The sequence below is a fragment of the Phyllopteryx taeniolatus genome, chromosome 4 (genome assembly GCF_024500385.1).
Source record: "Phyllopteryx taeniolatus isolate TA_2022b chromosome 4, UOR_Ptae_1.2, whole genome shotgun sequence".
Taxonomy (NCBI): domain Eukaryota; kingdom Metazoa; phylum Chordata; class Actinopteri; order Syngnathiformes; family Syngnathidae; genus Phyllopteryx; species Phyllopteryx taeniolatus.
Window position 1 is genome coordinate 31,730,268 of NC_084505.1, and position 25,226 is coordinate 31,755,493.

Below are 25,226 nucleotides of genomic sequence, written 5' to 3' on the forward strand. Positions count from 1 at the left end.
CTTAGATACACCTGATCCAAGGAGATCCAATACAAGCATTGTATCATAAACTCTGTTCTGGACACACAGTCCTGATACTGAGCCAACTGATACTGTGCCCAAATGAAACCAGAGTGCTGATATGCACAGTGATAATTAATGGGAATGATTTGGATCTTTTTTTTTGGGGGGGGGGTAAAAATAAACATGCAGTGGAACCCCTCATAGAACATCACCATTTGGAATTGTACAAAAATCCATCAGTCCATCCATCCATTTTTATTTTTATTATTTTTTTATAGCACTTGTCCTCATTAGGGTTGCGGTTGAGCTGGAGCCCATGAGAACTGACTTTGAGCAAGAGGTGGGGTACACCCTTGGCTGGTCACCAGCCGATCGTGGGGCGAATATAGACAAACAAAATAAATAAATAACACTCACATTCGTACCTATGGACAAATGAAACCCCAGAACTGTGAGGCAGGCATGTTAACCACTAATGCATTGTGCTGCCAATTCAATTGTGTTTGTGAACGTTTAAATATCCAACATCTGGAATGGATTGTATTTGACCTCAGAGGTTCCGCTGTCTGTCAAAGAACTGTAGCAGTGATGCGACTGTCACATGTTTTATTGTTTTGGTTTTTGCTGACCTGGACCCTGCATGATCCTCCATCTGGCCCCACTATCCCACGTTGGTTCAATGTTGTTGTGCACTACAATGGCAAGAAAGGCTAATGGATTCAATAATTCCGGCTATTTCATCAAATAGCGAATGGGTGCATGATGTTTAACAGGGGGGGAGGGGGGCGTTGGATGAGTCACATGTGCTATTTGACATGCATTATTCTAAATATAGCATCACGTTACCTGGCATTTGAGCCTTCACAAAGCACAGGCATGTGCAGAGAGAGAGAGGGGGCTTAGTCCCCACACTGCTGCATGATTATGAAACGGGCGCAGTCATGTGATGTCTTCTCTCATCATCATCATGACAAGTTGCAAGTCTGACCTTCCTCCCTCTCCTGCTGCTCCTCCAGCACACACACACACACACACACGCACGCACGCACGCACGCACGCACGCACGCACGCACACGCATAGAGGCAGTGCACTTGAGGCTACACTAGGGGCGGAGTTTGACCTCACAAGTCTCCAAACATCACTAATCCGCGTCGGACACTCTGGCCACAAACCATCACTGGCCTCGTTTATCACTCGCACACTGAGGGGGGGAAAGAGAACGGATGGGTGGGGTGGGGTGGGGGGTGGGGGGGAATTTTAAGCGAAATTAAAGTGTCCCGGGCACCAGGCGGAGGGTTGAGGCTGCAGCCCTGCGTGTCGGAGGGATTGCCAATGGTGCACTATGACAGAAAGCGCTGCACGTATCTGCAGTAGGCGCCCCTCATATTCCTAGCCCCGCGTCGGATTCTCAGGATTTGGCGCAACAAAACAAAAACAAAACAAACAAACAAACAAAAAAGCAAAAATAACCGATTGGATGCTGGCACTGGTATCCCATTTTGGTGGTCCTGCATTGTCATTTTGTTTAAAAGGTAAGTCTGCACGCCTCTTGTTTTTGCTACAAGGAGCTGCCATGCAAGTTGCGGCACGATTTTTATTTTTATTTTATTTTATTTTGCCATGCGGCGGCACTCTCCGGCAAAGCTGCAGCTTGTTTTGAATGCACACATGATCGACATGCATGTTGTTTTCAATGCAAATTCATCACAGAGAAGGCAAAGCAAGGTTGTTATGTCACACTCGTGTAAATACCCTTCCCCCCCCCCCCTCCCTCCTTTCCCTCCCACTTTAACGACATCACATGGTGTCACAGAGTGCATGGTGCAAAAACATGTGGGGGGCACTGGCGCCCAAGGGTGACTTTAGTTGTGGACGTAAATAATGAACACAGTGATTATTCATTTAATCGATGTGCAGGGACACCAGTGAGTGGAATCACCATGTTCAGTTTGAACGCCAAAGTTAAAATCACGACACTCATTTTTTTTTTTTTTAGTATTCAGGCTGTGCCCTATTTTACATTTTAAATTTTATTTAACATTTCTTTTACATTTATATATATATATATATATATATATATATAATATTTTAATATTATTTTACATTTTATTGAATGTTTCTATTTTTTAAGAGATGTATCTTTATTTTAATTTAATTTTTGTTAATATTTTATAAATTCAATTTTATTTGCATTTATTCCACCACAGTGTGCCATAAGTCAAAAGTGTCATTTGGAAAAAACGTCTCTCTATTATTATTGATGGGCGCTCCCCTTCCTCATCCCATCAAAGTGATAATTCATTATGGCCATAAAAGATTAATGATCCAGTGCAAAGCTTGTTGAAATTTTTAAATGTGCTCTTCTTCACCGGACCGTATGCCCCCACTGACTGATAGATGAATGATCCATTTATATGTTTTTATTTGAATGCACTTCGATTTAATCTTAGTAATGCTTGTGGTAGCTGATATGGTTTAAACAGTCACAAGACACTTCATTAGGTACACCTGCACAATCCAATACAATATCTGGTTGACAAAAAAAAAACTCTGATTTGGTTGACAGAGTCAGAGGTAATTTAATGGCATGTTTATTATTGTGGTTGCTTTAATACTTCCCATATCTTATACATACATGAGGTAACTATAACAAAACCTTAACCTTAAACTTTCCACTTGTACTACTTAAAGTTAGTACCTATTTAGCATTCGCACAGAATACCACAATTAAAATCAAACTGTGACAACTTTTTCAACTCAAGACCCAAATATGGAATTTTATTAGCAAAATATATAATTCTAGCCCTTGGTTGGGGAACATTAGGCATTAAAGTGAATGAATGTGATACCGCATGCTTCATTTCACACTGTACATGCTCCTGTTTACATTTTAATGATGTGTATATACGTAGGCCACACTCACTGGCGCAATCGACACAATCTAATGGGATCCAAAACAAGTGCTGTATCAACAATTCTGCTGGTGTCAGAAATTCTGGAAACAGCCCTCAGAGTGATGCAGTGCAGTTGTACACCACTGCAAACTGCAACCATGTCAACAACAACAACAACAACATTAAATGTGTATATCTTTCTGACATCGTCAACCAAAATTGAGCATTACAGCGGAACATCTAAGGTGAGAACGCAATCCATTCTGTGACCCTGCTCAATTTGTTCGGTCTTAGAGGAAATACCGTAAAACCGTTCACGTAACATTTTAACGTTAATTATTCTTAACATTCAGAGATTTTAACACACACTCAGAAGAGCAATAAAAAATTGGGGTTGTTTATGTGAGAGTGTTTTACTGTAGAATGTCAAAGCTTTTCATGAGTGTTAAAGCACTTCACTTGTGTGAATGAGAGCATTTCAGTTGTGTGTGTGAGAGGTAATGCTGAATTACTGGGTGTCCCTGACGGCTCTCTCATAGTAAAATATCAACTTCATGTGAATAGTCTTCTCTTTTCACATGCTTCTTCCCTTAACACTCCGTGTTGAGTCCACATCTCTTGGAATAAGTGGTGAAAAAAAAGGCTTCAAAAAGCGCCTCCCCTCCCCTCCCCCCACCCCCCCCCAAAAAAAGCAAAACACATTGAGAGTAAATCCTCGAAGTCTCGTGATATACGCAATTGATGTACTTACTAGTGTGTGATGTTTTGTGCAACTTTGAAGGCCTATTTTTTACCCCAAATTTCAAAATTGGTTAAATCCCAAATTGTACAACTTCAGGGATGTTTGACTTACAGCAACCATGTGCACCCCTAAATGCCGGAGCAATTGTTCTTTTTTAACATTTTAACCTAAATATTAATGACCTTTTTAGTAGAAAGGAACTTAATCAAATTTAATAGAATTACAATGTATATGCTTCGACCCTAGCTAGCGTGGACTGCTTACACGAATATCGTGGCTGCGAACAGGGAAGAGTTAGTTTACAAAAGTGTTGCCGACTTAGTGATTTGGTCACTATATGTAGTGACTTTTCCAACTGTACTAGGGTCTATTTTTTTCTTAAAAACAACATGAGTAGAATAATTGTCACTTTCTTTTGTGGATGACAAAAAAGGAGCCTGCTGTAAGGCAATCACAGAGTCAATGGCGCTGAATATCGCCAAACACATATTTTCTGCAGGGCTGATTCCTATCCACGAGGGTTCACTGTTCTTGAATTTGGCACTAGTTTGTCTTGCACATACAGTCTAACACTTGTTATAACTTTCAGACCGGACGCCTTTCAATGTCTAGAGGCGCGTGTACAGAGATGCCCTGCGGCTGAAGCCGAGAATGCATTCAATCAAGCGCTCTGCAGGAGCGTGGTGATGAGATGGATGGAGCCAAAGACCAACCAGCTCCCACATCCCAGCATGTCCAACGGCAGCAAGTCCCCCCCACAGTCGGGAGAAGGTAGAGGACATGATGATTCATGTGGCATGCCTCCAATTCAGTCATTTGGATTAGTGATGTCATAAAATTTACTGTGTCAAACATGAATTTATATCCGCTTCTACTTATGGTGCTATGCAGCGATGATAATAATAATCCTTCTGAATGTAGCACGTGCGCTCACTTGTACGACACAGGATATGTTTGGGCCACAGTGACTGTTTTGGACAAAAGTACATTCAGCAGCCATATTGGTCCAGGGAGCGCAGTTCTTAAAAAATAATAATAATAATCGATATTATGTTATTGATTAATCATGTCCTGAAGCTATTGAGGCAAAATAAAGAGGACTGAAGAACTTGACATGAACTGTTCCAACCATCTTTAGTGTAATTGTTAATATAAATAAAAACATCTTGAAGTAATCTAAAATGAATAAAATAGTAGCGATATTTAAGGCACTGCTGAGTCAGTCTCAAATAATGAGGGCATGGGCATTATTTTTTTGTTATAAAGCATTACATTTTTAGTTGTTGAAATCCTGTAAAACGATTACTCTGGAAACACTATAAAATTAATGAAATAATGTAAATATGAGGGGGTTGTTGATTTAATCTCATCTAGTTTGCTGTGCTTACATGATCTCAGCTATGGGTGGTTTTTTTTCTTCTTAAAGAAAAATATTATTGTAAACAATCTTTAATAAGTTAAGAATACAAAATAATAGTTACCAATAAACATCTTTTAGCTTTAATGTGTATTATGAGCATTTCGTCATTGGCTGGAAAGCTCCTATATCCAAATTTGGTTAATTTCATATTTCAGTCACCACAAGTGTCTGTTATTTTTACAAATTATTAGCCAATCTAAAGTGTTGAAAATCAAAATTGCGCTTTTTTTTTTTTTTTATTCCTTGAAAAAATAAAGCTGCGAGGATTCCGCCTGACAGCGGTAATTTATGGGTTACATTCCTCGGAGGTTTTATTTGTTTGGAGAATTGCATGGCAGGCCAGATCCAATACTCTCCTGGGTTCATATATTGCCCACGTGCCATAGGTTGCTCAGTAATGCTTAAAAGACATAACTGGCTTCTAAAACACTCAAAATTAATACAATATAAACTCCATCACACTGTATTGTGACATTACTTACCTTTCAATGGCTTTGAAAGAGGCCTGGTTGTGTGTTTCCAGCTGCAGGCTCTAACTCCATGGCATGGGTGAAGATGTTTAAGAAGCCTGGAGGAGGAGGAGGCCTGAAGAAGTCCTACCAGCCTGGCAGTATGTTGTCTCTGGCTCTCACCAAAGGCCTCCTGAACGAGCCCGGACAGAATAGTTGCTTCTTGAACAGCGCTGTTCAGGTGAATACTCATTATTCTACTTTTTTTTTTTTTTTTTTGTCTTTGTGTAATGTTTGAAAAGCTACAAAGTAGCTAGTTTACTGGCTTTACATTAGCTGGTTTCAAGCTAGCAAGTTTGCTGGCTGTAGCTCAGCTAGTTCAACGCTAGCTAGCTGTCTATTCCTGAGCCTGTTTGGGTGACCCGGTGTCCTTTTTCTTCACTGCACTGTAGGTACAAAAAGCAAACAGTTTTTCATTATTCATTACCTTGTTTGCGTTTAATTTTGGACATTTCAAAAGCTTCCACCTCCATCCAGTCTTACTATACCGTCATTGGCCAAATATGTTGTCTCGTCACTCAACGATTGAGTGGTGTACCTGCCTGTCATTCTACACAGGGCCAGTGATTGGAAGTAGCTCACTGTGTGTACATGTCAGTAAGCTATTTTTCATAAACGTTTGAAAAATAGTTTCACATTCCTCGTTTCCTACCGACTAAGTAAACAATAATGTTTGGTTCTTTGAGATTTTGTATTAGGTGTCCGTCGCAGACTAGTTCTGTGTGCTCGCTTTGGAAGCCGCCATATTTTTTAGTGAGTACACGATGTCGTCACTGCGCATTTACGTCAAGACAGACAGAACGCAGCCTCACAACATTCCGATATACCGTTAACATGGCAAACAATTTTAACTTTTGATCAGTTTGAGAAGAGGAGTTTTCTACCCCTGTGAAACAAAATGAAATTCCATTCTGTTTCAGCCTGTTCATTCTAATTTAGGGGTTTATATGGAGTGTTTTTATTCAATTTAGCCTTCTAGCCCAATTCTAATCCGAATATTAGGCTCCATGTAAACCAAGCTACTGTTTTGAGATTTCCTATTATGACCCTTAAGAGACCAACAGATGCATGTTTTTGGGGGAACCTGTGCAAATGACAGTCATAATTTTCTTTAAGTGCATTTGGGGGGGGATCTGACAGTATTTTTTAGCATTAGACACTCAATTAGAGATTTGCAAGTGAAAATTAAAGTATTATATGATGTTGTTCATGCTTCCCAGGTGCTTTGGCAGCTGGACATTTTCAGGAGAAGTCTGAGGCACCTCTCAGGGCACTTTTGTCTGGGTGATTCCTGCATTTTCTGCGCATTGAAGGTTTGTCACACTTACTTTGCATTTTGAGGTGAAACGTTTTTGTTTTGTTTGTTTGTTTCTTAAATGACTGTTGTTTGTTTGTTTGTTTGTTTTGGTGGGGTTCCAGAGCATATTCAGTCAGTTCCAGCAGAGTCGTGAGCGCGTGCTGCCCTCGGACAGCCTGCGAAACGCCCTCGCCGAAACTTTCAAAGATGAGCAACGCTTCCAACTTGGCCTCATGGACGACGCTGCCGAGTGCTTTGTATGTTGACAGTTACCTTTGGCTCCTATTCCAAAATCGAATACCGTAGACAGTACTGATATTTGATCAAGTGGTGTCTTGAATGAAAGTCAATTGGCAGGCTGTCCACCACTTCCAGTAAGTAGACTACTTCCATGACAGCGCTATCAGCTGAATATGAAAAAAAGTCATACAGTACTTCACTGCCCCGTCACAACAAAGGAAGGACAGGGTCTGCGAGAAAATCGGACAGAACACATACAAGCATTATTGAAATTTTACAAATTACTTAGAATGTTTGACTGTTACACTATCAGCTCAAGTAGACACACTCATTTGTCACCTTAGGAGAATATCCTGGAGCGCATTCATCTGCACATCGTCTCAGACACGGCCCCCGACTCTTGCTCCTCCAAATCCTGCATCACCCATCAGAAGTTTGCCATGATGCTTTACGAGCAGGTACGTTGCATATTCAACATGCCCCACCCCCTCCCCCCACCACCCGCATTGCATTCTATATGTGTCATTAAAAATGTGTACTCATGTCTTGTATTGCAGTTTGTGTGTCGCTGCTGTGGCGCATCGTCGGACCCTCACCCTTTCACAGAGTTGGTACACTATGTCTCAACCACTGCTCTGTGGTGGGTACTTGACTTACTGTTGGGCTTTAAAAATGCCACTGTACTCCTTTTTATGAAGCCTGTATATTCATTCTACATGTTGGTCCTTTTGAGGTGTCTGAAGAAAAGGTCTCTGGTGTTCTCTGGTCAAAATACACAATGGATAAAGAATTACAGCATATTTGAGAGCCACTTTTATTACGGGCAACTAGGTTTCTCATCTGCACAGTGACTGCTGTGGCAAATGTTTTGACAATTTTAACCTCACGCCAGGCATCCAGGGGAATTGCGGCCTGCGCATTTGTTCATCCCATTCCCCTGCGTTGTCTGAAACGGGGCATAGTGTAAATATAGCCTCGCCAACACATGACGACTTGCCTGAGGTAATAATAAAACTGAAGTAATAATAAACCAAGCATAAATAAGAGATACAACTATTAAAGTTTTTGAAAAATTCCAATTTTTGTTCTATATTTAGTTTATTAGCCTTGTTTTTCTCCTTAGTCCAATTAAAGAAGAGAGTGACCTCATGTTGAGTATTGTGATGCGTTTTCTGGTTTATAATCGGCTTATGATCGGTTAAACATGATTAAAAGAACACGGTTGTAATGTACACTGTGTGTGTCTATGTGCAGCCAACAGGTGGACCGCACAATGGCGCGGACCGAGCGTCTCAGGTCGGACATGTTTGGAGAATTGCTGCAGGCAGCAAACAACACAGGCGACCTGCGCAGCTGCCCCGTATGTCATTTTGATGATGATGATCATGATCATTTTACTACCATTTATTGTGGAACAAAATGGCACCAATTGCAACAGCTCCTACACTTCTACATCCGCTTATGACATTTCTCGCCATTATGAATGAGTGAACTTTTAAGAGTACATGCTGTGCTCTTGAAGGAAGGAAACCGTGCTAGACTGGCGTTAGGATATAAATAGCAGCAAGGGCTTAGCCTCTGTTTACTCCCTCATCTGTATTTTCTGCTGCTGCTGCTGCTGCTTTGGTCCGTGATTTAGTAGAGCAAAGATGAGTTTTTGTTCCGGAAACTGCTGGTATTCTGCTATTGTGAGTGATAGATTTAGGTTTTCTTGTCATCTGTCTTTTTTTGGCTTTGGACTAAAAAGAGGAGCAAGATAGCTCCCGCCACTGCTCTGTGCTAAGCTAGGCTACCTATCTCCCACATGTTTTCCAACTATCCCAAACACTATAGTTAGAGATATTAGTTGTCGGGGTTGTTTTTTTTTTGTTATACTGAACAGTATAACCTCAAAGTTCAAATAGACTTTTCTGTGATGCTTGCTGACCTTTTTGGATTGCAGGCAATACTTCAAAAAAATGAATTCTGTTGGATGAATGCCGTTCCTGTCAAATGAAAATCATATAGTGTCAAAGTTTTAAAAACTTTTTTTCATTATCTGAAACAAAAAGATGTCATTGTTATTGTCTTCGGTTAAAACAAAACAATCTCACAAGATTTTTAGATAGATGATACATCGAGTTATGCTAAAACACAATTTAAAATGTATGAAGCATGTGTAGTAAGTCATGTCGCAAATGTGTCAAATATTTGATAACAATAGTAGTTAGCCAGTCACGCACTTGCTAGTTAGCTAGCGCCTGACAATAACATACCTGACCCCATTGCATGAACTTCAATTTCAGTGTAGGCTACAGTATTAATTTGTAAATAAAAACAGTGCACATTCATCAACATGTAATTCAGTTGGCCAATTAGCTTATTTACAACAATAGTCGATAGGACATGCTTCTTCCTCTGCCGTTTATTGGCAGTTGGCATACAAATTCGGTGTACGTTACTGCTGTTGAGTTTATTTTTTGAGGAGCTACCCTGAAGACTTCCCGAATTAAATCACGCAGGTCTTAAGTGTGATGTCCACATGTTTGAGGCATGTTTTCACTAAGATCTCAGTAGAATTCCAATTTGTACAAACATGTTTGGTGTTCGAATGTTGATTTTTAGGATTTTTCGAATTTCTCTCAAGCTTATTGTGACAATATTTTACAGAGAGACTGCGGTCAAAGCATCAAGATCCGTCGGGTGCTCATGAACTGTCCAGAGATTGTCACCATTGGATTCGTTTGGGATGCAGAGCAATCCGATCTGACGGACGATGTCATCCGGTCACTCGGCCCACGCTTGAATTTGTGTGGAGTAAGTTGTTATAATATATGCTAACAAACCTAATCTGACTAAAGATGTTGTTAAGATAATTACAATATTTGATGCACAGAGAAAGACGTTAGTACACTGTGCATAACTAGATTGCAAATGCTAAATGACATCACTGTGGCTACTCAGTCGTAGTTGATAGAAATGGAAAAGTGTTGATTTGAAATGTTTTTTTTAAATTATAAAACACAACCCAATTAGTAATTTTAATCTACTGAGGAATTTTTCACCACTTTTCTGAACTATTCTTTCAAATAAAATTAAAAAGTCTGAGAGAGGACTAAAAAGAAATTACTATTTATTTGTCCAGAAAATATCAAGAATAATACATTAATGTTATTGATACCTTTCGTTGTCCAGTTGGCACATTCCTTTTTTGACAGCCTTTTTCGAGGTCAGTGTTGCTGCTATAATGACTGTCATGTGAGACTGTCCAATGTTGCACAAGCAGTGCCTGAAATGCTGGCCAATCACTATAAACACATCATGCAGGGACATAAGGAATCCTTATGCGCATGTTATTTATTTATTTATCCAATACTTTTACTTCATTTTCAGTCAACCATTGTTAATAAAAATATGGATCACGAAAATTTCCATTTCCATTTTCAACACTACTTATCCTGGTTAGGGTCGCAGGACGCTGTAGCCTATCCCAGCTGACTTCGGGCGAAAGGGGGACTACACCCTGAACTGGTTGCCAGTCAGTCACAGGGCACATATAGACATGGACAACCATTCGCACTCACATTCACACCATCACTGAGTGGGAACTGAACCCACGCTGCCTGCACCAAAGTCAGGCGAGTGTACCACAACACCATCAGTGACTTGCATCACGAAAATGATTTTCAAATCCCTACCGGATGCTATTTTTAGCCCTCGAATAGCGGTTGTGTCCAGGCAGCCAGTCTTCTGTTCACTATTATGTAAACATATGTGGAGAATATTTTACTCTCGAATGATGTAGCGCAGTGTACAAGTAATTAGCAGTCAACTGCCTCACAGTTGAAAGTGTCTGGTTTCTGGCCTTTCCTATGTGTAGTTTGCATGTTCTCCCCTTGCTTGTGTGCGTTTTCTCCAGGCTTCCGCTCACATTTCAAAAACTCAAAATTGTCTATAGGTGTGAACGTGAGTGTGAATGCGTCTTTGTATATAGTGCACTGTATGTGCCCTGCGATTGGCTGGTGACCATTCCAAAGTCAGCTTCAAATATCCGTATATTTTTGTCTTTGTTTAGCTTTTCAACCGTGTCACTGATGAAAATGCCAAGCGGACTGAGCTCCATCTGGTGGGAATGATTTGTTTCTCCAGCAAACATTATTCGGCCTTCGCTTATCACACCAAATCTTCCAAATGGATGTTTTTTGATGACGCCACTGTAAAAGAGGTGAGGGCTTCTGCTGTGTGTTTCATCTCGCCATCATCACTGAGTGAGGTAATTGCTCTTAAAACTGAGTGTTCTTATTCCCAGATTGGCTCCAAATGGAAAGATGTGGCTTCTAAATGCGTCAGGGGACACTTTCAACCACTTCTTCTGTTTTACACGACTCCTGAGGGCACGCCAGTGTCTAACGAGGATGCACCAAGGCAGACCACCATGTGCCCTCGATACAAAGGCCAAGTCAACGGTGAGGTGACAGGTAAGGACGTTACTAGCACACTTTATTAATGAATGTCACATTGTTTTAGTAGCTGTATCTCAGTCAGTGGGTACATTGTCCAGTTGAGCAAAAAAAAATATTTTTCACACACAGACATAGAAGCATGAACTGCTGATTCCATTTGAACTATGTTGCTAAGCAAAACAGCAGCACCTACCCAAGCTCATAAAGAGTTTCTCGGATATATTAAAGTGCATGTTGCAAAGGAGTTGCCCTGCAGTGTTGTGGAGACTAGATGAGCCACGAGACATATTTCCTCCGCCCAGTCTGCCATTTAAACTCTACAATGGTGCCTTGAGATACCAGTGACCCAACAGATTTTTTAGATATGAGCCGTCATTTTTTTTGCTTTGTCTTGCAAGCGCAAACTTGAGATACAAGCACTGTATGGTCGCAGTGAACTTAATTCTACTCACTTCACAATTAGCAGCATTTTTTGCAAATATTGAACAATTCATCAAAATGAAAAAAATGAGGCTTCAAGCTGTTTAATAACACTCCCTGTTGAATATTACTGTTTTAGTAAACATAAAACAAAGCAAATTAAACGTGTATTTAAAACAACTAGATTGCGTTGCGTTAGGAAGGTCCGCTTAGCTTTATGCTATATACGTGCAGAAGCAAAAAATACCTGTAGATAAAAATACAAGTAGCAAGTAGAATGTAGCTCAATGTAATGGAGAAAAAGTAGCATTTCTTCTGAACACTGAATGCTCAAGTAAAAATTAAAAGTATGTCGCATTAGACTACTCTGACAAGTTCAGTTCATCCAAAGTTAATGTAGCTCGTTACTAGCTACCTCTACTGTCTGACAAGTATAAAAATAAATGAACCGCTATTACAACGTTGTAGTTGTGTTGCAGACTCATTTCACATTTTCAACATTCTACATTGTCAGACAAGAGTAAAAAGAAGTTAAGCGCTCGCCATAGTAAAAGTGATTAGTGACGTGTATGAAATACACTGGAATTTGACTGCTTCCGGTGTATATTCTTCTTCACTTAGCATACCTTGTTGAGGCCGCTTCTTCTTTTGGAAAAAATAATAATAAGAAAGACAAAGAAAAAGCTAAGTATGCCTGTTGGGTTAATCCTTCGATGCTTGCTGATAAAATAGTGATACAGAACAGTAAAATAAAATGAAGAGTATTCATGTCCATCTTGACAGCAGGGGAGGGAATTTTAATTAGTTAATTAAAGCCCAATAACGATTTGAAAGCATAACTGAAATCATCAATAACGTAAGAAAATTCTGATGGGACCTTACAAATGGGAGTCGTGACTGTGCTCAGGATTTAAGTGTGTGTGTGTTTGTGTGTGTATGTATGCGCGCGTGTCCGTGTGTGTGCGTGCTGGTTTAAATTTGACATGAGGATGATGTCTCTGTTGCATGCAGATTACCACCCACGCCTTCCTGCCTAATCCCTGCTCCTGTGGCCCTGCAGCGTACTACTCATGCGCTCTCACTCTTCTTAGCCCGCTGCATGGACATTTCATGTTTGGCCACGCTTTATTTCACCGCTCGTTTTGTTTGACGATGGAGTCACGCCAGTTCCCATGGATTGTTTTGCTTTAGTGTGGCGCCCGCACGCTTTGACTGGCATGGGACTGAGTCCTGTTTTAGTGAAAGTATGTGAGTTGTGTGGTCTTTTTTTATTTAACATTTTTTACAATATATGTGCTGTGTACTTTTTAAAATGGACATATCGACAATAACAGTGTTAGGTACATGAGATCCAATACAAGAGCTGTGTCAAACATTCTGCCTTTACTAAGTAATGCTTACTTTTGAAGGGTATTGATTTAACACTGATTGATGTATGACTGTGGTTGCAGTTTGCATCATTATAGAGCTAGATGAGAGGGGAAAAACATTAGCACTTGAAGTATTCAAAGTTCATATAATTGTTTTTGTTCACGCTGCACACAGGAGACAAAAACACCACAGGCACGTTGGTGAAAGTGTCAGTATATTTAGCAGAGTTAATGATGCACTTGCATTTTTCACTTTGCTAATGAGGCTCCTGCATTATGCAATCATTCTGCACAGCACAAAGGAAAGAGGTGAGTGTGGTGTATTGTGTGCTGCTCACAATTTAGCGATAAATTATAATGGAAGAACAGGTTTTAGGTTGACTTTGGGGCTCTTTTATCTACTAAATCTCCACATGCACCAGATGCTCACCAATGCTGTCCTGCTTTATGCAGTAAAAACATTTTGGGCGTCAAAGAAATGTTAATGGTGGTGAAACGGTATCCCCCAAAATCACAGTTTGATATGGACCGTGGTTACACCGTTTTGCCCACATTGGTAGAAAAAAAAAAATAATAACATTTCTTGTAAACAGGACATATTTAATGATGGGCGGCACGGTACCCGAGGGGTTAGCACATCTGCCTGAGATTGGGCGTTCAAATCCAGGCTGTTGTTATGTGATTTTTAATGAGAAAAATAGCACACCATAATATTAGTCGTTCTTAAATATATACCTGTGAGTATTCTTATATGGTCTGTTACATGTTGTAGATTTTGTGTTCAGATATATTGTTTCTTAAAGGGTAACAACTAGACTATACACCGATTTTATCGGGCTGATCGGTATCAGCCGATATTTAGCATTTTATGATGATCTGCTGAAAGGCTTTAATGTCATAATTCGCCCGATCCAATCCATGACGTCATTGAGCGGCTCTGCAAAAGACATTTATTCCGCGTCGCCGCGTGCACAGTATATTTGAATCCAACAGCTAGTTTATTTTTAGCCTTGTTACGTGTCTTTTGACGTAGTACTGTAAATATCTGACGCCCAATGAAGTTATTTAAAAAAAAAAGGATAAAATTAAAAAAAATGAATAAATAAACTTGTCGGCGGTGTGGGACAGACAACACGTCGGAGACAGGCAACACGTAATGCCCGGTTCAGACTACAAGACAAATTTGCTCTTTCACGATTGACTACTGCAATAAAATTGTGTATTCTGATACCACCGCATCCCGTTTTTTACGATCATTGGGCTTTATCTTGCCAACTCTAATACACTCGTTACCGTGGCGACGGCAACAAGAGTGGAGCGTGTCGACTTTGTATTACAAGGACAAAATGGGGAAAAACGTGTGTTGGTTGTCACCGGTGCTCAAGACAGGAGAGGACATTCGTTTAAGGCTTGCTTGAGGTATGTTCACGTACTTTTAATACGATACGGCCTCACAAGCAGGCAATAAAATGTTACATAGCCTAGCAAGCTAGTGGTACCACGAACGGTTGGATGTAAACATGCCAGCCCCGCCTGTGTGGAGTTTGCATGTTCTCCCTGTGCCTGCGTGGGTTTTCTCCGGGCACTCCGGTTTCCTCCTAAAACATGTGTGGTAGGTTGATTGAAGACTCTAAATGGCCCATAGGTGTGAATGTGAGTGCGAATGGTTGTTTGTTTATGTGTGCCCTGCGATTGGCTGGCAACCAGTTCAGGGTGTACCCCGCCTCCTGCCCAAAGATAGCTGGGATAGGCTCCAGCACGCCCGTAACCCTTGTGAGGATAACCGGCTCAGAAAATGGATGGATGGATGAAATAAATAAAGCAAGCTATGTCAGCAATTAGACTAATGTGTGCAATGCAAACACACTGAGGAGAGTAACAAGAACATACAGGGTCGAGTAAATAAATCACAACATCATCAAGAGGACTGTAGTGCCAACCACTCATCTGGCATTTCAATGTCTTTTTTTTCTATTCAGTGAAAAATCCCCTCTGCAGTCCAAACAGATTCCAGGAAGCTTTTATGGAGAATTTTCAGAGAGTCAGTGAAACCACAAAAAAGGACAGAGTGCACACGAGAATAGATGCTTCCCACCCCAAAGGTACAGCATATTGTATTTTTGTATGATGACACCATTAAAGGGGACGTATTATGCTCTGTCTCTTGGGTACCTGTCTACTCATCAAGTATAAAACCAGATGATACTTTAATTCTTGATCCTTGAAGTACAGTCATAGGATTGGGACTGAGCCTTGCTATGAATAGAGAAAAATTGCGAGTAATTGACACCTGCCAATATAATGTTTATAACTCCGTATTTTGATAGTTTTGAATGTAAATATATCAGAAAATATGATCCCAAAACACAGATTATTTGGTTTCGAAAAAGATACACCAGAAGTGTGTGTGTACATGTACATGCAGCGAAGAAACTGTAACTTCCACTAACAACCCAGGTTAAACTTAGCTCCATCCCAACATATAAAGCTTGTCTTTCAGTCAAGTTGCATCACTTAAACACACTTTCTTGACACCAATTACTGTACCCTTTTCCGATTTAGACAGGGCTTTGGCGGCATCTTGTGGCATTTTAGGGCACTACAGAAAGAGGACAAAAGCAATTTGCTGGGGACATGTTCCACAGAAAGAGACGCAAATTGGTGAATTCGTGAATAGTAAACCATGAATATGCGAGGATATTTGCAGTATATTTTAGGGGTGTCCCAATCCGATCTTTGAGGTCGGAAATCAGTCAGATATCAGCAAAACAAGAATCGGATCGGATTTCGCTCCAGCACTTCTATCCAGCAGCGCCCGGACGGCATGCAGAGCCCACGCGATCAAAACAACAGCTTGCTAAAGTGCTAATAGTCCAAGGAGTAAGAGTGAATGTTGCTGGCCAAAAGTTGTTTATTGACACTCCAGTTGATGTTTACTGTAAAACTGAACAGTCATAAAAGAATTCCACTTATTGAATTATCAAATACATCACAAACAGGTTCACAAAAATCGCTATCTCAAAGCTAACACAATGAATGAAAAACACCATTGATGAGCTAACGAAAATGAGGACCGAAATCGCGGCAATTGTATATCTCAAAATAGTGAATATTGGACACAAACGCTGTATAAACATACAAACAGGCAATATAGCAATAGTCTGGCATATATTCTTCAAAATGTGAAAAACACAACAATATTCAATCCGACGTCTTCTACTTTTTGTTGCAAATGTGTATCTCATTCCGTGCCCCTCAGACATCAAGATGTGCACAGCAGTAACTTTATGTAACCTGTTGGTTACTAAATGGGTCAGTTTTTCTCATACCTACTGTTACTGATCATTGTTGTGTGTTTGCGTAATATCACTTGATCAAGCCTTTTCTAATATTCCATACTACAAAATAAGTAAAATATGTATGATGATTGTTAAAATCGGATCAGACCGGTATTTGCCAAAACTCAAGGCTGCAGTATCGGATCGGGAGTGAAAAACTTGGATCAGGACATCCCGAGTATACAGTATTTTGACCAAAGCATGTCACAAACATTTCATTTCAGACACCTGAGGACTGTTTTAAGTTGTGGGAAAAAAATGTCAAAACAAAAAATAACAAAAAATACTGATCAAAAATGTTTGTTCATTTGTTCTGTAGATATGACCCACACAAGATCCTCGTCTCCTCCCGAGAACGGACCAAGGGAACAGAAATGTAAAAGCTATCCCCGCAATGAGAAGTCAACAAGCCATTCGGTCAGAGCATCTCAGGAAGCACGTGGGCAATTCCGACCCACGCAGGCTGGCGGGCACGGCAGGAAGAATCACCCCTCGCCCAGTCATTCTGACCAGGACAGCTGCCATGATCAGTGGGAAAACAGCGGGAGTGGAGGAAGCCGGAATAAGTGCAAGTCCACCTGGAGACCCATTCGTGAGGTGCTAAATGTGGATACTGTTCTCAACGAGCTCGAGCAGCGTCGTCAACAGCAGCACGACAGCCCTCGGCGCGGCAAGACAGAACGAGCGCAGGCCGAACAAGGTCGGGACCGCGAGCGGGAGCATGCACGGACCAGGGAGGATCGCAAGCAGAAGTGTTTGATGACCATTTACGAGGACGAGCAACGTCACGAGACGGAGAGCCACAGCTCAGTGGAATCGGACAGCAGGGCCACCCAGCAGAGGGGCGGCAGGCTGACGGGGGGCGCCAAGACGCTGCTGCGGAGTGACACCTGGACCATCCAGAGGACCGAGTCGGGATATGAGAGCAGCGACCGGCTCAGTAGCGGATCCACTAATCCTGACTCGCCCGGCGTTGATGGCTTTGCGGTCAAAGAGCAGAGGTCAGCAACGGAAACCCAGTTCCAAAGGTAAGAAACACTTGGGTGCTGTGTTCGGGAAAATCACTTCCTATCTACTATTTCACTGTAGCGAATAAATGTTGACAACGGTGAGCAAGGCAGACGATGCACCGTTTCAAGATGCAATCGTATTGGTCGACGTCAGGTGATATGTCGAAGGATTCTCCTTCGTATGTCACACTACACAGAAGATATAAAATAAAAAGTAACCATGCTACACTTTTCCTTTTGGTGTCACAGGGCCAAATTGTTGGTCATGGATTATGTGACACTACAAGGAGTTTTGTCATTCCTGACAAAATGTGTCGGGCCCGATCTTTAAAAAAAATAAAAATAAATAAAAAATAATAATAAAATCACTCACGTAACAAGCCAATACCGGGCTAATATATTGTAGTCTGATCCAGGCACAAGGTACATCAGCATGGTGTGTTGTTTAAACAAATGCACTCAAATATAGAAATACTAACTCATATTATGTTAAAACATCCATCCATCCATCCATTTTCTGAGCCGCTTCTCTTCACTAGGTTCGCGGGTGTGCTGGAGCTTATCCCAGCTATCATCGGGCAGGAGGCGGGGTACTTCCTGAACTGGTTGCCAGCCAATCGCAGGGCACATACAAACAAACAACCATTCGCACTCACATTCACACCTACGGGCAATTTAGAGTCGTCAATTAACCTACCATGCATGTTTTTGGGATGTGGGAGGAAACTAGAGTGCCCGGAGAAAACCCACGCAGGCATGCGGAGAACATGCAAACTCCACACAGGCGGGGCCGGGGATTGAACCCCGGTCCTCAGAACTGTGAGGCAGACGCTTCAACCAGTCGTGCACCATGCCGCATGTTAAAACATATGTGTAAAATTACAGATTCATTAAAAACACATGAACAGTGTTAGGAATGTTCTAATGACTATACTGTACATACTACAGTATGACTGGGCATGAAAAGAAATTATTTTAACTTCATGTCAGCTGAGGTTGATCCCGTACTTTTAATTATGCAACAGCGATGTTGAACTTGCGCTGGAATACTTTTCAAAAACAATTTTTCATTTGACTGATATAAAAATGCCATTATAGTGATTAGGGTCTTGGGAATAAGTGAATGATTCCGAACACAGTCCGGTTCTTTTTCTAACACACAAGGAAAGTTACTTACTACTCAGGATGGCTATAATAATCAAGTCAACGGTTAATCGATTGTGGAACTAATTAATTGAATACACTACTTGTCTGCAACCAAGGCGCTGTTTGTTGTCTAAAGAGAAACAATATGATGTCAACTATGGGAAGGTAGCTACATCCGTGGTGTGGCACACTTCCTGGACAACATTGTTTTGCTCAATAGAACAGTGGAATGGAAACAGGAGTTCAGACCATACAGAGACTGATTCTACCATCTCATTCAACCATTTTGAATTTATCAAAATCTGTTGTACTTTTCCCCATGGCTGGTCCAGAAAATGTTGTCAGGTTCCCACTGCTGTTGAGCTGTTTCTCTTTCTAACGTGTACACTTGATCTCCGCTATTCGTGGTGGATAGGGACCAGGCCCAATTGGGAGTAGTGAAAATCTGCGAATAATTGACGTCCATTATAATTACATTGGAAATTTATTATATATATATATATATATATATATATATATATATATATATATATATATATATTTGGGGGGGGGGGGGTATTTAAATATTAATAAATACATTTAAATAAATAAATATTAATTTAATACAGAGTTGCGATTTCCCACATATGTTTAAGTCTCATAATCCTTATAGTGATGTTTTTGGAAGCATTTTGGAGTAAAGCCCCTCGTTTGTCATTACGCCAGCCTGGTGTCCTGGACTGGCATATGCTATATTTTCATTGGCCAATACTCAGCTATGAGATTGAGCCTTATGAAATCTGCCTACCAACAAGTGATGCCACAAATCTGTGATATGACGAGGATATAATACAACTTTGTTGATCGATTTTGCTGCATTGATAAATTTTTACTTTTTTTGTGAGGTTTTGTACTGAATCAGAAATTGATTCAAAACTAATCATACTATATTGTAGATATAATAGTGTTTCTGGGAGCCTGCCCAAAAGCTTTGTGCCACACATTTGTATTCACTGGATTCACAGTTGTCTGTCAGCTACTGCCCAAAAATTTTATTGCGTGGAGAACACAGTTTTATTTTTGTATCACATTGAAATCTTTTTTTTTTTAGAACAGTACTTGATCTCAGCATGGGCCAAAAATAGCATCACTTTCTTCACTTATGATGACATCGATTCATTGTCATTCAAAAGCAGGTAAAAGTTCTATTTGAGGTGACTTCAGAATTAAAACCTGATTGTTTTATTGAACAACCTTTAGGGTACATTGTACAGTATCATATACAAAATATGGAGAATGCCTAGTGGGATAAAATATGGTTGTGTACAGCCATGCATTTTTAGTTTTATTTGTCATATAAGATGACAAGTACACACATCATCAAGCTGTATTAACAGCCCATTTACACAATACAGTACTCATTTACAATAACAGAGTAATTCATCTCCCTCTGGATGTTTTCAGGTACTGTTTCCATGCCAGTCTCGCATTGGGCAGAATAATGCTGCTGGATGAGTTGTGCCATAGCACCAGATATGGGCTTTAGTGAACGTCACCTTGTTCGTCTTCAGACAGCAAAATCGTTAAGCTTGAATTAACTTGATTACAGCCAAGTACTGCACTCCATTTGGCCTCAATTGATTCAAGACATGATTAATCAACAATTACGTTAATGCAATCACCTGAATTCTCAGCGGTCAATTAGTCCACTGTGTGATTATGATTCATTATCAAGGCTATCGGCTTTAGCTTCTGATAACCGTTGCATACAACACAGGCAAGGGTGTATTAGTGTTTGGCAAAAAAGTCGCCATGTCGGCTGTGTGTGCTCATACAAGGAACCGCACGCTAATTCACAAGAGTACAGTAATTTGTTGGCTTGGTGAGGAGGTGCTGCTATGAGTGAAAATATATTAGAATCATCACAGACTCAATTTCTTTCTCAATTATTTCAAGGCACAATTTCATCACTTTCCACCCAATTGACTGAATTATCAGGGATCAATTAGTCAACAACAGTAATCCAACAGTGGTCACAATCCCAGTTGTTTGGTGCAAAATCTCTCCTAGTTTAACCCTTTATCTTGACCTTTCGAGTATTTGGCCTCCCACCACACATTGTTCGTGTGTCTCTTGTGCCGTGTCATCTTATTGAAAACATATTGAAATTAGTTGTCATGTCTGCTTTTTACTTTCAGCCAGCTGCACCCAAAGGCAGGCGATGAAAAATCCACTGTAACGTTGTCACCATCACACAATGGTATGTTCCAAGTATTTTTTTCAAGGCCTCTTCAGCTTTTCCCGGCTCCATAAAACTCTTGTTCAAATGAACAAACATTGCCCATAAAGTGAAAATAAGTGCACATGCGTGTTCAGTCAGCAGTATTTAAGTCGTGTGAGGTGTTATCTTGCACTTCTAATGACAGTGTGTAAATGAAAATGTAGTGAATGCCAGAGGTTGGCATCTCAGCAAGGACTGTCTTTCTCTAACCTCCTCACCCAGCAGCCTTTAATCTGATGATAATCCCACTGAGCTCATGCAGAAAGCACGGCTGGACACGGCCGCTGGCACCGTCACAAATATCTTTCCCGTTGCTGCACGGTGACGCCGAGCAACAACTTTTATCCTGGCAGCCACCTCTGCAAGGCAACAGTCAAGGTGGAAAAAAGCAAAAAATAACACATCTATTTTTAAAAGGGAATGGAATTTGCCGCCATGCGTGCCTGGTGCTGACATTCGCATCCAGCTGTGTGCAAGTCTAGTGAGGGTGACACCTTGCTGATGCTGCCATCTTGTGTCTGCAAGTCTTCTCGTTTGTTAGAATTAAACATACATCAACATCTATATATAAAATTTGGAATTTGATGCCTGCAACACATTTCAACCAAACTGGGACAAGGGCAATAAAAGACTGGGAAAGTGGAGGAATGCTCAAATAACCCCTGTTCGGAACATTCCACAGGTGAACATGTTAATTGGAAACAGGAGGGTGTCATGATTGGGTATAAAAGGAGCCTGCCCGAAAGGCTCAGTTGTTCACAAGCAAGGATGGAAGGACAGTTTGAGAACAACGGTTCTCAACGTACATCTGCAAGGAATTTAGGGATTTCGTCATCTAAGGCCCATAATATAGTCAGAAAATCTTGAGAAATAACTGCATGTAAGCGGCAAGGCCCAAAACGAACATTGAATGCCCATTATAAAAAAGCACTGGTTTCTCTGTTATTTCAGAATTCCCAGTTTTAAGAAATGCGGCATTTAATTCTGTTGAAGTCCTCGTTTTTGTCAAAATATATAGATGTGATGCATTGAATCATGATGATGTGTATTTTCAGATTTTTTTATGTTTGAACACCACGGCAAATGTTTTATATTCTCTTTCACGCCATTTCTCTTCTTGCTTTCTTCTATTGCAGGTAAACATCAGGCAAAACCTCAGGGAAAGAACCATGACCAGGTTTCACATTCACATCTGAAGTGCAGTCCAGGTTCAAGGTATTTCTCTAACGAATTAGTCTCATAAAGTGTGTCTGTCGGTTGTTGATCATCCAGGTCTTCGTAATCACAAAGACTGAATTTGTTAAATACCTTTCATGTTTGATCAAAGATCCAAGATCAACTGTAACTTTTTGGTGGACAGTGATGAAATTTAAACAACAGTCAATTCAAAACTGATATTTAGACTTTTGCAAAGTTTCACTTAGGTTATGTTCACTCTGCAGGTCAATTCAAAGTTGTTGTTTTTTGGGGTTTTTTTGCCCAATGTGACTGTCTTTTTTTTTTTTTTCATGTCAATGTGTACAGTACAATTCAGATTTTTCATATCCGACTCAGGCTTTCATATTTGGATATAAATCTGATATATATCTGACGCGATTGCAGCATGTAGGCTCATGGTGCGCTCATCCGACCTATACGTCATCAAAAGGCGACCAACGTCACAATTGTTCAACAAAACAGACACGCGACAAATGCAAACGGCAGACAAAGGAGCAGAAAACAATCAGTGACAAAAAGAAGATCCTTTACTACTGATAAATATAAGAAAATGTTGGCTCCGGTTGCAGCAAATCCTTGAAATTGCCACAAATGCGTCATGATGAGACTTGACGAGCATTTACTTTCATAAACACAGCACCTTGCAGTTGTGCGCAATTGGCCATCGTGCCCTGGAGTGTAAACGTAGCCTTTGGTCACTAATGACAATGTTGTCAAAAAGATTGCCTGAAGGTTTTGTGCTGATACTGACTCCTATTTCGAATTGTTTATAATTCCTTCCACCTTGTCTCAGGCCGCAGTGCTAGAAAAGCAGACCCAAAGCATGACGTTGTTACCACCATGATTCCCTGTTGTTTTGGTGATGAGCCGTGTTGTATTTGGACCAAACATTTGGCCAAAATGTTCAACCTTGGTTTTATTGGGCAATAACAAAATCTGCCAAACACATGTGGGAGAATGTGTTCTGGTCTGATGAAACCAAAGTTGAACTTTTTGGCCATAATTCCAAAAGGTATGTTGGCGCAACCACAAATATTTTGGTTCTTTAAAAGATTGTTTTTTAAATTCAATAGTTATTTTAGCTATTGGTCAAATTAATGGTGGAAAACGTTTTAAAATTGTCATGCAAATGCACAACACTGAAATGCGGATACTCTATCCAGAGAACTGGAGAAAGGGTTCAGTTGTCTTTGTGGATTCTCACGACATTGTCTTTGAATTGGTGCGATGAAGTCATTGTTTGTGACTGTGGTGCAGGCGCAAATGCAAGTACACGTCCAGTACTTGCAGAAAGACTTGCGAGTGGGAGTGCGTGGCTGCAGATAACAGGCAGAGCGACCAGCAGGAGCTGACAAGCGGTCGAGGCCACGCGGGGGAGTGCGCGGCCTCGAGGCACGTCACCAAGACCAGCAGCTCCGAGTGGAACAGCTCAGACGACCTCGCTCTCTCCGAGCCCGAGGATAGAGACGCTTACCGCCCCGGCGCCGCCGCCTCTGACCCGCAGTGTCCTCACGTCCCACTGGCGTACCGCCACCCCCCCGGCAACGCCGCCGCAGACCCTCAGCGCCAGCTAGGCACGCCGGGCACGGGTTCGCCTCACCTCCGACCCGGCCAGCTGCTTTCCCCTCATCTGGGCGAAACGAGCGATGCCGTGTTCCGCCCCAGGATGCTTCAAGAACCTTTCCAGGCCAGCCCTCGCCACAGGAAGACCGACATCTCCGGCCTGCGGACCTTCTCGGACGCCAGTTCCAAGTCGGGCTCGGATCCGGAGAGGAGCACGCCGTCGTCGTGCGAGAGCGATGACAGACTGGTGGCAGGGTGCCGAGCGGAGCAGGCGCCCCCCGCTCAGGAGGTTTCTCTCACCACGTACTTCAACGTGGACAACTGTATGACGGAAACGTACCGCCTCAAGTACCACAACCAGAGGCCTCTGCTGCTGTCGGCCACTGTGCCGCGAGCCGCGGGCCTGTCGGAGCACAGGGACGTTTCGCACACGCTCTCGTCCGACACGCAAGACGTGCCAAAAGCCAAACCCGAATCAAGTAAGTTGGTTCTGACACTCACATTATACAGTGATACCTCGAAGTTCTGCAACAATCAGTTCTGTGAAAAAAGTCTGAACATCCATACAGTTGTTTCCAAAAGAAAATTTCCCATCCATCCATTTTCTACAGTATTTGTCCTCACTGGGTTACGGGTGGGCTGGAGCCTATCCCAGCTGACTTTTGGGCAAGAGGCAGGGTAGATCCAGGACCTGGTTGACAGCTAATCGCAGGTCAATCAACAATTCACACTCAAATTCCCACCAACGGACAATTTCAAGTCCTCAGTGAATCTAACATGCATGTTCTTGGATTGTACCCCAGGCAAAACCTAAAACACAGGGGAAACAAGCAAAATCCCCACAGGAAGAGCTGAGCTGAGATTTGAACCTGAAACCTCAGAGCTGTGATGCACACATGCTAACCACTATTTCACCATGCTGACCAAGTGGTTAGCAAAGTAAGGTGCACAACTGACCGTGTGATACATTGGCGATAAAAATCAATTTCTCAGTTCATTATCACAGCACGGACGTAATTGATGCCCAGCCCAAAAGTTTAGAATTGCCTATATAAATAGTTTCAACCATAAATATAACACCAACTATGATCCCAAAATACTTTAATACCAACCCAAACTCATCTTGCAATATATTCTTAAAAATAAATTGCTTGCAGATTTGATTTTGAGAAAATGCACAGCAGGTGCACCTGTATATTCACGTGGTGAAAACTCTCCATAACAACCCAGGCTAAACTTAGTTCCTTCTCGATATATCGCTTCAACATACTTCCTTGACACCAATTACTACTTTCCTTTTAGCACCTTATATTGTTATAGAAAGAGCATAAAACTGTGAATAGGTGAGTTCCT

At 41.3% G+C, this 25,226-nt stretch overlaps 1 protein-coding gene across 3 annotated transcripts in view; it reads left to right on the plus strand.

The window, feature by feature from the left end:
• Window positions 1–1,238: 1,238 nt before the first annotated feature.
• Window positions 1,239–25,226, plus strand: part of usp53b (ubiquitin specific peptidase 53b) — a 28,353-nt gene continuing 4,365 nt past the window's right edge. The window contains exons 1-16 of one of the 3 annotated variants that reach the window (XM_061771720.1): window positions 1,239–1,536; window positions 4,230–4,411; window positions 5,584–5,750; window positions 6,790–6,882; window positions 6,989–7,123; window positions 7,451–7,564; window positions 7,664–7,746; window positions 8,361–8,466; window positions 9,756–9,902; window positions 11,161–11,310; window positions 11,395–11,563; window positions 15,318–15,440; window positions 16,996–17,704; window positions 21,010–21,071; window positions 22,229–22,307; window positions 23,568–24,352. In XM_061771720.1, coding sequence (XP_061627704.1) covers window positions 4,327–4,411; window positions 5,584–5,750; window positions 6,790–6,882; window positions 6,989–7,123; window positions 7,451–7,564; window positions 7,664–7,746; window positions 8,361–8,466; window positions 9,756–9,902; window positions 11,161–11,310; window positions 11,395–11,563; window positions 15,318–15,440; window positions 16,996–17,704; window positions 21,010–21,071; window positions 22,229–22,307; window positions 23,568–24,352 — 3,007 coding nt within the window. In that variant the 5' untranslated portion in view covers window positions 1,239–1,536; window positions 4,230–4,326. Of the gene's footprint in view, window positions 1,537–4,229; window positions 4,412–5,561; window positions 5,751–6,789; window positions 6,883–6,988; window positions 7,124–7,450; window positions 7,565–7,663; window positions 7,747–8,360; window positions 8,467–9,755; window positions 9,903–11,160; window positions 11,311–11,394; window positions 11,564–15,317; window positions 15,441–16,995; window positions 17,705–21,009; window positions 21,072–22,228; window positions 22,308–23,567; window positions 24,353–25,226 lie in introns of those variants that run through there. The other 2 variants (XM_061771723.1, XM_061771722.1) reach the window with 2 other exon arrangements.